Raw genomic sequence first — 11428 nt, forward strand, 5'->3', positions numbered from 1 at the left:
GGCCCAGCAGCACTGGAGGTTACTTTTTGCGGGTGTGCTGTCTCCGTGCCTGCAGCCGCTGGCGAGCGCCCGTCTTGGATCCTGCCCCGATGGAAAAGGCGGGGGTGGATGAACCTGGAAGCAGAAAGGTTGCTCAGGTCTCCGCAGCCTCGCTCAAGAGCTGGCACCGGGGAGTAGCATAATCCCCGTCCCAGGGGTAATGGAAGGTTTTGCATCCCTCGGAGCCCAGCAGGTACCACCCAAGCTGGCTCCCAGAGCACAGCCTGGCCCTTCTGCCGCCCCCAGCCCGAGGGGACAACATGACCCATCAGCTCCCCAAGGCCAAAACACCAACTCCTTCCTTACCAAAGGAAGCGCCGACTCCTCCGAAGCCCGAGGCAGGAGTGCTGGGCGTCCCGAAGGAAAGACTACTGCTTCCGCTCCCCACTGCTCCTGGGATGGGCGTGCTTTGCCCGAAGGTGGGCGCAGGAGTTCCTGGAAAGCAACATGCCACTATGAGCCGGGGTCAGCAAAGGAGGAAGAGCCTGGCCTTCGGGAGCCAGCGGCACGTGCAGGAGTGGGGGCTGAAGCACCACAGTCCCCCAGGACCAGCCTCTTCACCCGAGAAGCCCTTGTAATGCAAGAAGTTGTGCTCTCATGGTAATCCCTGGGCTCCCCTGCCAGCAGGGCAGCACAGGAGGATTTGCAGGCCAGGGAGGAACAAAGGCCTCTGTCTTTCTAGATCAAGCAGTTGCACAGCATGTGGGTTTCAGCTCTGTGGGAGGTGAGACGGCCCAGTGAGGGTGCAAAGCGGTAGGGAAAACCTCAGAGAGCGAGCAAGAAGCAATTGCAATCGCTGGCTGGCAGCGTTTCTACTTGCCAAGAAGCTCCAGATTGCTTTTAAGCACTGGCAAGACTTTGGCTTCTGCAGGGCACCTGGCTGGGCTCAGCTCTCCCGCAGAGCCAGGGAGCTGGTGCATTCAGAGCAGCCAAGGAGCGGAATTTAAAGACTCCCCTCCACCACCAAGGGCTGGGGACCCAGACAGCAAGTGACTGAAGGGCCTTCCCTTCGCATGGCAGGGCTCCGCACAGCACAAGCACCGGCCCCTCTAGGGCTGCTGAGCCCAGGGAGCTCAGCAAGGTCTGGCAGGAAAGCTGCTGCCTAAATCTAGCCCTGCCCTTCACTCCCCGAGAAGGTCTGTCTGCCCCAACTCACCTCCGAACACGGGCTTGTTGTTGGGCGTGCTGGGCACGGTGAAGGCAAAGGGCGTGCTCTGATTCTGCGCACCCAGCGTGCTCTGAGTCAGGGAAGAGCCAAACGGTGTTGCTGCCGGGGCTGCTCCGCTCTGCCCACCCCCAAAGCTGAACGCCACGGCAGGAGAGCCACTGCTCAGGGAGGGTGTGCCGATCCCGAAGGCGCTGGCGGAGGGGCCCGGCTGGGCGGTCGCCCCAAAGGTGAAAGGAGAAGGGGTGGTGCCAAAGACGGCGGTGCCGGTGCTGCTGCTTGTGGTCTGGGTGGTGGAACCGAAGCTGGCAGTGGTGGAGGTGGCTGTCCCGAAAGAGAAGACTGACGTGGTGGTCCCGAACGCTGCCTGGGTGCTGCTGGTGCCGAAGGAACCCTGGGTGCTGGTTGTGCCAAAGGCTGGCTGAGCACCGCTACCGAATGCCGGCTGAGCAGCAGACTGGGCCGTGGGGGCTCCAAAACTGAACGGGGGGCCAAAGCTGACGGGGCCAGCAGCGGGCTTGCTGGCGGGCGGCTGGGTCTCCGCAGCACCGGTGCTGAAGGCAGGCTGACTCACTGCACCGGGATATGGCGGCGGCGGCTTCGCGCTTGTGCTGAAGGAGCTGCCAAAAGCTGAGACGGAGGAGCCAAATGTCAACGTTGCTTGACCTGTGGTGGCTGGGGTAGAAGAGGTCAGCGTGGTGCCTCCAAATATGCTGAAGCCCACAGTGGTGGTAGGAGCCGTCGAGTTTGAAGGTGCTTGGCCAAAGGCAGGGCCTCCTGGGACACTGGTGGTGGCAGCGACCGTGGCTGGAGGTGGCTTTCCAAACTGGAACACAGGCCCTGGGGTGGCAAAGCTGGTTTCTGTGCTGGGAGCTGAGCTGGCCGAGCCCCCAAACAGAAAGGGCTGCGACGTGCTGGTGGACGTGGCAGCAGTGACGGTCAGGCTGGCGGTGGGGCCAGTGGAGGTGGGCGGGTTGAGTCCGAAGCTGAAGACGGGTTTAATGGTGGCATCTGTGGAGGAACTCTGTGTGGTGGCAGTGGTAGCTGCGGTGGTGAAAATGACATTAGGGAGACCTGTGAATCCTGCCAGGGTAGTCGTGGAGGCTGCTGGCAGATCTGTGGCCGAGGCTGGCTGTGACGCTGGTTTGAAGGCGAAAGGAGAGGCCTTCGCTGGAGATGAAGCTGTGGTGACGCTGCCGAAGATAGGCTTGAACATGGTGGTGGTGGAGGATGTCGAGGAAGGGCCTGAGCTCGCAGACACGGTGACTGTGGCGGAGACAACAGCCGTACAGGGTGCTGTGCTCTCGCTTTTTGGCAAAGCACCAAAGATGGGTTTGAAGACAGGGGTCGTGGCGGGCACAGCAGTGGTCGTGGTGGGCGCAGCAGTGGCCGCAGTCATTGCTGGCTGGCTGGCAGGAGGGGTATTCAGCATCCCAAATAGGATGCTTGGCTTCGGGAAGGAGGGAGGCTTGCTGGGGGTCTGGCCCAGCTCCGTGAACACAGGAGGTGCCAGGCTGCTGGGCGCCTGCGCCCCCAAGGCAGGGGCGGCAGTAGGGGCAGGCGTGCTCAACACGGGCACAGGCTTGGTGTCGGCAGAGGTGGCAGGCAGAGAACTTGACTCCAGCGATACAGCAGGAGTGGGTGGCTGTGCAGCTGATGAAGGTGGCTGGGACACTACAGCAGTTCCAGTGGAGTCTGGAAAGGGGGAGAGCGCTTATTTAGGGACAGCGGTTCACCTACAGGCACACAGCCCTTCTGCCAGGCACCCACCCCGCTGCTGCAAAGGCTCCCGGAGCAGCACCCGCCTGTACCAGACAGACCTAGCCCTCCACGCTTACTGCAGCTCCCAACAGGACCACGGGCTCAGTGTCCCCAAACCTGCCCCACCAAGACCTGCCTGCCAGCTCCACTGCCAGCAGAACATTTGAACAGGGAGTTTTGCCACCTGACTCCCACAGAGGCAACGCAGAGCTCCCACTGTACCTGCCTTGCTCTGCCAACCCTCCTCCTCCTCCTCACCTGCTGGCACAGGCGCAGCCTGGCTGCTCTGCATCTTCTTCAGGCTGTCCAGGAGCGAGTTGGTGCTGGCTGGGGCAGGAGCTGTCGAGGCAGGCGCAGGCCCCGGGGAGGTCACGGTGAACGCTAGCGGCCTGGACACAGGTGTAGTCTCTGCAGTGGTGCTGGGGACCGCATCTACTGGGAAGGAACAAGAAATCAAGACCCACAATTCGCTGTACTGGACTACCCCTTAGCAGAGCTTCCCCAGTGGATAGGGAAACTGCATGAACATCCCACAGCTCCGGCCCTGGGGAACCTCACCCATCACCCTGGGGCATGAGCTCTCCAAGTCTGAAGGCACTAAGAACATCCCCAGACCTGAGGACCAGGCAGCGCTGGCCCAGGAGCTTCCCCAGCCTGCGCTACACAGACGCTCCACTGCCCTGCCAGCCCTGGGTTTCTACTCCTTTCCATCCCCTTCGCATTCCCACTCTGCCCTTACCAGCCTTATCCTCCAAGACTTTGTTGAACCACTGCAATGCTGCCTTCTTCTCTGCGTCCAGGTCCTCCGACGTGATGGAGTAGCCCAGCTGAGGCGGCGGGGGCTGCCAAGAGAGAGCAGCAGCTTAGCTCCTTCTCAGGGAAGCCGGCAGAGCCTCTCTGAACGTGTGGTGAAGGCTGGCCGTCGCAAGACCCGTGAAGCAGGTGGTTCTGCCACAGCACGCTACCGCGGAGCTCCGATCCCCATTCATTTTTGGCCCCCGGCTTGGCGCTGAGGGCACGGCAGGCCTTCCCCAGGCCATTACCTGGTCCGGCAGCAGGCAGCACAATCACGCACAGCCCACCAGACACTGGGGCTGGGGATAGCGTCACTTCCCACTCGGCCAAGGACGGGGCCTCCTTCCTGAGGGCAGGCAGGTCAGTCTCCCCCCAGCCCTGCAGAAATTGCAGTGAGCACATTCTATCGCCAGAGGAGGGCAAAAGGGGCTGCGAGACAGCGACGTACCAGCGCCAGCTGGTCCCCCCGGCGAGACGACAGCAACTGGATCTTCCGCTTGCGCTTCCCACTGCTCCCTGACACGGATGGCGGGCTCAGGGAATTCTGCTTCTTCCGCACTGGCGTCTCCACCGCTACAGAAGAAGACAAGTCAGGACCAGCTCTGGGCAGAGGAGACGGTCAGCTTGTACCTATGGGATTGTCCCTTCTGACCCCTCTCTGGATGACCCATCTCCGAGGGCAGAGCCAGGGGCACGGCTTTAAGCCGAGGACAAGGCTGTGATGTCCTGGAAGAGCAGCTAGCCGCAACACATCCCAGGGCAGTCTGTTACAAGAGGCTGTTGGGGCTCCGCGGGGCAGCGGCCCCTTCCCACCTCCACAGATGGTCCTTGCACATTGCCTACCCAAACCACAAACCACACAAACTGCGTGAGCCACATCTAGCGCTGTGCCACAGGACTCTGTGTAATGGGCACAAAGCATTTCCTCTCCATTTTAGCTGAGGAAGCACTGGAGTAAGCTCAGCCTGGAATTTGATCAGGATGCCACTTGTGCCACAGCAGGCCTTGCCCCAAGGCTGACACCTGGACCCATGCTGGCTCGGGGGCTGGTGTTCCCCCTTGCGAGCCAGCTCCCAGGCATCTGCTAGCACACCGACACCATCAGCACCCCTTGCTTATCACCTGGAAATCCCCTTAGGACAGTTGCTGAGGCCAGCAGAAGTGCCAGTGTCTTGGGACCAGCACGTTCCTAGTTTCCAGGTGACATCTCAAGCCAATCCCACCTGCAGACCTCAGCTACTTAGTATCCCGCTGCTTGCTCGCACTGGTGGCCCATCCAACCCGGGCACAGAGCTGGGGCCCACCTACGCTCACCTTTCTCTGTCTGCATCTCCTTGTCCGATTTCACTGGAGTGGAAGTGTTGGAGCGATGCAACTCCTCTTCCCTGTGCAAGTGGGAGAGAGCCAGTTAGGGTCAACTCCAGGCTTGGCCCCGTCCTGAGGAAGCAGGACGAGACCGAACACACTAAGGACTCCCACCAGCATCCCTGGTGTGTTTCTTTGCCTTTGCCAAACAACAGAACTCAGGACAACAACCTTGCCCTCATGGCACCAGCCTGAAAGCAGCTCCAGGCAGAGGAGCTGCTCCCCTCCCTGGGATCCCAGCTTGGTTGGGCCATGGAGCCTGCGCACCCTCCGCAGGACAAGTCAGCCTCAGGGTGGCAGCCGGCGGTCCGGGACAGGAGCTGTGGCCCCTTGCAGGTCCCTGGCTTGGACCCACCCTGTCGCCAGAGCAGGCGGTTGTGTCAGTTTTAGTTATGACATAAGCTCAGGTCCTTCTCTGAGCCAGGAGAGAGGAGAACAAGGGCCTGTTCTCCAAGGCAGGCACTAAAATACAACCCTACCGTAGCTCCCGTGAATTGATTTTGAGGAGATGGCAAAAATCAGTGCCTGTCTCTTCCCAATGTTTCGGCAACCAGCAACCCAGGCCATGCCAATGCCACAAGGCAACATCGCCTCTGAGGCAATCTGAGCCCTTAAATCTCTAACCCAGTCTGGGAGCAGGGCAGGGCTAGTGCAGCTCAGTGCTGCTGCTGGGACCTCAGTGCAACAAGACAGCAGGGACACCAATGAACACAACAAGGGGGTTTCCACACCGGTGGGTGACCCAGCAGCCACGTCTCAGAAAGGGGCCTGGACTGTCCTGGCACTGGTGGAGAGCAGGACTCAGGCAGCAGGATGGCTGGGAAGGCGACTGCTCTCTTCCCGGCTGGCATCGATGAGCGGGCGCTCACCGGGCGAGCGGCTAGTTACCTGGCTTTCTTGAGAGGCCACTCCGGTGTCTGGGAGCGGGAAGACGCTGGGCTGGACAGTGGGGACACGCTCATACCACTTCTCTTCCACAGCTGGAACGCAGAGAGAGACCAGCAGTAACTCAGTACAGGGGCTGGCAGGGAGCACACCCTCCCATCTTCCTGCTCATCCGCAGATTAAATCCCATCTCTCAGGGCCACGGCTAACAAGCCCAGAGCCTCTCTAGCTTCAACACCGCTTAACTCCCCGCTACATTCCTGGAGCACAAAGTCTGGCCACCCCAAACTCAATCCACTCTGGGAGCAAGCAGCCTCGAGGCTCGTTACAGCCTCACCAAGAGGACAGGGAGGGAGGACACTGTTGGTCAGATGCCGGCTCTTGCCTTCGTGCAGCACAGACAGAGGCGGCCCAGCTGCCTCAGACGTCCTCACGTGCGCGGGGATGCTCTGGCAGGAGCAGGCCACCTCCTCGCCAGAACCTCAGAGCGGACGGATCCCACCTCAAGGATTTTAGACTCGCCCCAGCCAGAGGAAACCTTTCCCTACCAATATATCCTGGAAGGAACCTTTCCCCACACAGACCGCAGAGCTCCATTAGCCATGGCTACATCCCACCGTCACATCTGCAAGCCTGACCCAGGATGTAAGCAGTGTTTTATTATAGCTCAGCAGCTGCTGAGGGGACCAGGGTCAAAGCGGGAGTGCACAGCTCCAATACTTGCTGACCCCAGCTGAAAAGGTGGCAGTGCAGTGTGATTTTTCTTTTTTTTTCCTTTCACCTGGATCTATCCACCCTAGTAGACTGGCCAAGGCTGAATAAGGAGGGGAAAAAAAGCCACCTTCTTGATTCAGTGTAAAACAAGCACTGCAGCAGGACAGCTCAGCCTGGGGACTCCCCCAGCAGCGTGCACCGAAGGCCAAGTAACATTGCTGCCTGCTGCTGCCAGCCCAGCAGCCTGCCTAACCCATGAGGAGATAAAACCGCCTGGCTGAGCTGCGCTGGAGACTCCCCGCAGTGCTCACTGCCTGGCAGCCAGCGACACCGCTCTCTCCTTGTGAGCCCAGGGTTTGAGTTACGCGGGGCGATCCCAGAGGAGGGTCGAGCCACTCCGCGCTGAGCTCCGGCGCTGCCTTCGGCAGGGCGTTTCCTACCTGTGAGAGGCCCCGGCTGGAGCTGTAGGAGCTGGCAATGGCGTTGCGGATGGAGCTGGGGATCCCGCCAGCATACGTATTGTTGAGGGAGCTCATGGAAGAGGTGCGTGACCTCTTGTTCGAGCAGTCATCCGGGCAGTGTGAGACAAGGCTCCTCTTCAGAGAGCCAGGCCTGAGGAGGTTCAAGAAGATTTTATGAGCTCCCACCACTCTGCCCACAGGTCCTTTAAATGCAGGGCAGGCGGAGGAAAGCAACCCCGTTCTTTCTCACAGCACAGGGCTTAGAAAGAGGCCTCAGCAGCAGCACAGCCCTTATGGCCACCAGCCTGCACGCACGGTGACAGACTGAAGGCACAGCCGCAGTCCCTCTTGCTCTCCCCTGAACCTGGGCTCTGCAAGCAAAAGCCAAGCGCCTCTTCCAGAACCCACAGGCTTTCGGAACCCCCCTCTCAGCTCCCAGCAATTGCTTTTAGCTCAATGGGCACTTACTTGGGTATGAGAGAGGCGGGGGCACCGTTGGCTACCAGCGGCTCAAACGCTGACTGCCCACTTCCACTGCTATCGTGGCGCCTGTGGGAGAGAGGGCAGAAGCCTGTGGTAGTGTGGAGGCAGCAGAGACAGGGGCTGCCCTCCCAGCCTTGTGAGAAGACCCATTTCAGGAGGGCTTGGCACTGAGACAAGCACAAACCTTGCTTTTTTTTTTTTTGTCACCCAAGGACAGAGGTTTTCCCCATCCACATCCTGCTGTGGATTTTCTCTCCACTTGGTCCTGTCCTCAGTGACTCTCACCCCAAGCTGCCTCCTCCCAAGCACCAGCAGCTCCACCAGCTGCCTGCTGGGCAGACCAGTTTTGATGTAAAGAAATCTGTGCTCAAATCCTTTATTCCAAGCCAAAACATTTCAGAGAGTCTCAGCAGCTCATTTCTGGAATGGACCTGAGCTCCGAAACTCAAATCTCCTACCTCTTCCTAGCCAGTACCCTGGACTGTTTGAGTCAGAAACTGAATCCCCCTTCCCACAATGATTCAGTGAAGATCTGAAGTCTGAAAGTCTTAAAGTAAACCCTGCTGCGAAGCAGAGCTGAAGCTGTACAATCAGGCCTGTCCCTTAGTCCAAGCGCTTCCCTTGAGCTCAAGCACGCTGACCCCATCGCTCTCCAGCTGACGCAGGCTCCTTTCTGCCCTCAAAAGTCGCAGGATTTTCTGCCTACAAGCATTCTTTGTGCTTGCCAGGCTTTATTGTCTTCAAAATTGGCTTTCGTGGCAGAGCTGGGTATCGGCACGTTAAAATAATAGAATACAGAAAAAACCCAAGTTGATCCTGTCTGTGCACCCATCCAGTTGTCATCCTACTCAGCTCTTGAGGGGCTCAGATTCACCAAACAGAGGTAAAGGTTCAAAGGCAGAGGGAAATCCAGTGATGGAGGAGAGGACAGCACACCCTGCCGCAGCAGGAAGGCAGCCAGCGGCTCCCTGCAAACCACTGCTCATCCCGCTGCGCTCTCAGGGCCGCTTCTAGCAGCAGCCCCAGCGCAGCACGTGGAGCAAAGCGCCTGGGCACTGCCCAGACAGCTTTTCTGTGGTCTCTCAGCTCCCGTACTCAAGCCCATGCAGGCAGCCCGGGCACCCGAGGGGCATGAGGCAAATGGCCTCCACATACACAAGTGGGAAAGACGAAAAACAGGAGGGGAGAACAGCAAGGCAGCGCTGTGCCCAGGCAGTTAGATAGGCTCCGGCAGACCTTAGCACCCAGGATTTACACCTTGTCCTTCCCAGAGCACTGGCAAAGACACTGCACCCTCATTTCTTTGGGATGAGAGCTGGAAATCACCGACCTTGACTAACAAAAGCAGAAGATAGTCTCTTTTGTTTACTCTCCTGTTTTTACCTCCTTTTGCTAGCTACAGCGCATGAAGGAAGCACGCAGATCTTTTAAAGCGCGATGCTTCCACCCAGGGCTGTAAGACGTGGGGATGCCGTCTCTCCTGGAAGCCTGGGGCTGACTGAAGGATAGAGATGCAGATACCAGCAGATACCAGCATTTCCCACCACGTTTCCCCAATCTGCAAACCCCCGTGATGACAGAAGCCACTTCCCTGCCGGGGAGCCCTGCCAGGCTTCCCCAAACCGCATCCCAACCCCAGGAACACAGGGGAACACGCTTGACCCATGAGCTTGACCAGACAAAAACCTAAACCGCATTCCTTTGATCTCAAGGACAAAATGAAGTCTCAGAGGATTTTCCGACACAGCCCAGAGGGCTGGGTGATGAGGTGTGCTTCCTCTCTGTGGTTCGCTTCCCACAGCACTTTCCCAATCCAGACTCCTGGTCACACCGGGCCCGGCGTGCTCTGGGACACATCTCATTTGTCACTGCTGAAGCGCTAGCCCCATTTATGACCTTCCCAATGCACTGGCAGCGACCTGGACTGCTGGCTGATTACCTTCTCTTACTCTCCTGATCGTTCCCAAAAGCCTGGTCCTCCTCCTCCTCCTCCTCCACAGCCCTCTTCCTGCTCTCCTTGATGGCATTCAGCACAGTCTCTTTTGCACATGGGTCCAGGCTGTTGTTGGCCGGGAAGGCCACGGGCGAGATCAGCTGCTCCAGGCTGCGAGGCAAAGCAAACCAAGGCGTTAGGCAAGCTGGGATCCCCAGAGTAAGATCCCCCCGCCCAGCGCACCGGCTGCCCCGACAGAACGGGGGAGAGGGCTCTCCCGTGAAGCCTCTCCAGGAGGTCTGGATCACACAACCCTCCCCACAACGCAGCAACGCTCGGGATGGGGACGGAGCAGTCGCTGCCAGGCCGGGAGCAGCGTGCTCTCCCCGCGGGACTGCTCCGGGCAGCGCAGGCGGCTCAGGACCACGTAACCGGTTTCCCCCCTGCCCCGTTCAGTCCCATCGAGGTGAAGTTCCCTCGAAGCGAGGCCGAAGCGGGGCCCGGTCCCCACACCCGTACTCACGCTGGGGAGCGGGCCAGGCCGGCGGCCGGCCGGGCGATCCTCACGGTGACGGGGCTGCGGAGAGGGCCGGCCCGGCGAGCCCAAGGCGCGCTCCTGGGCGAGCAGCCCTCCCAGCGAGCGGCGGGCAGGCCGACCGGTACGGCGCTTCGGGCCTGCGGCAGCGGGTAGCGGCGGCGCGGGGCCTGCGGCGGGCAGCGCGGGGAGGCCGGCGGGGCCCTGCGGGGACAGAGGGGTCAGCGCCGCCGGAGCGCGGGGGTCCCCCACCGCCGCTCTCCCTCCCTCCCTCGCCCCCTGCTTACCCGAGGCCGAGGCGGCGCGGCGGGGCCCTCACGGGCCGGCCCGAGGCGGCGGCCGGGCCCCCGTTGGCGGCGACTTTGCCGGGCGGGCGCGGCGCGGGCGGGCCGGGCCGCATCGCGCACCAGGCCCCCGCCGCACCCAGCGCCGCCGCGCCCACCAGCGCGCCCCGCAGCAGCAGGCAGGCCAGGGCCAGCGCCAGGGCCAGCGCCGCCGCCAGCGCCGCCGTGCCCCGCCGCCCCCAGCGCCCCGCGCCCGGCCCGCCCCCCGCCATCACCGCCGAGCCGCGCCGCGCCGCGCCGAGCTGAGCCGCCCGCCAGCCGCGGCCGCCCGGCATGCACTGCGCGGGGCGGGGCGGGGCTGGCCCGGGGCGGGGCGGGGCTGGCCCGGGGAGGGGCGGGGCTCACCGGGGCGGGGCGGGGTTGGCCCAGGGCGAGGCGGGGCTGGCCCGGGGAGGGGCGGGGTTGGCCCGGGGAGGGGCGGGGCTCACCGAGGCGGGGCGGGGTTGGCCAAGGGAGGGGCGGGGCTGGCCCAGGGCGAGGCGGGGCTGGCCCGGGGAGGGGCGGGGTTTGCCCGGGGCGGGGCTGGCCCGGGGCGGGGCGGGGCTGGCCCGGGGAGGGGCGGGGTTGGCCAGGGGAGGGGCGGGGCTGGCCAGGGGAGGGGCGGGGCTGGCCCGGGGAGGGGCGGGGTTGGCCCGGGGAGGGGCGGGGTTGGCCCGGGGAGGGGCGGGGCTGGCCCGGGGTGGGCGGTGCCAGCCGTTCCCGGCGCGGCCCAGTCCCCCGCGCCCAGCGCCCGGCCCCGGCCCGGTCCCCGCGTGCCCCCCCCCCGCCCCCCGCCTCCTTGTCGCAGCCGCGGGGTCCCCCGCCCCCCCCGGCCCCCGTGGCCCAGTCCCGAGCCCTGCGTGACCCCATCCCGACCCGCGTCCTCCTGTCCCCAGCCCTCTCCCCCCACCCCGACCGGTGTCCCCCAGCCTCACCCACACATCCCTGTGCCACCCCGACCCCCGGCTC

General features: G+C 62.4%; 1 protein-coding gene across 1 annotated transcript; it reads right to left on the bottom strand.

Moving 5' to 3' along the window:
• Window positions 1-18: 18 nt before the first annotated feature.
• Window positions 19-10755, bottom strand: POM121 (POM121 transmembrane nucleoporin). Its single transcript, XM_059829109.1, has 13 exons — window positions 10424-10755; window positions 10125-10340; window positions 9608-9772; window positions 7654-7734; window positions 7165-7336; window positions 6014-6105; window positions 5075-5145; window positions 4209-4333; window positions 3705-3807; window positions 3224-3397; window positions 1196-2899; window positions 346-474; window positions 19-114 (listed from the first exon to the last, which is right to left on the bottom strand). The coding sequence occupies exons 1-13, from the start codon at window positions 10753-10755 to the stop codon at window positions 20-22; spliced, it is 3459 nt and encodes a 1152-aa protein (XP_059685092.1). The 3' UTR covers window position 19.
• Between the last annotated feature and the right edge of the window lie 673 nt (window positions 10756-11428).

Source organism: Gavia stellata, chromosome 25 (assembly GCF_030936135.1).
Source record: "Gavia stellata isolate bGavSte3 chromosome 25, bGavSte3.hap2, whole genome shotgun sequence".
NCBI classification, from domain to species: Eukaryota; Metazoa; Chordata; class Aves; order Gaviiformes; family Gaviidae; genus Gavia; species Gavia stellata.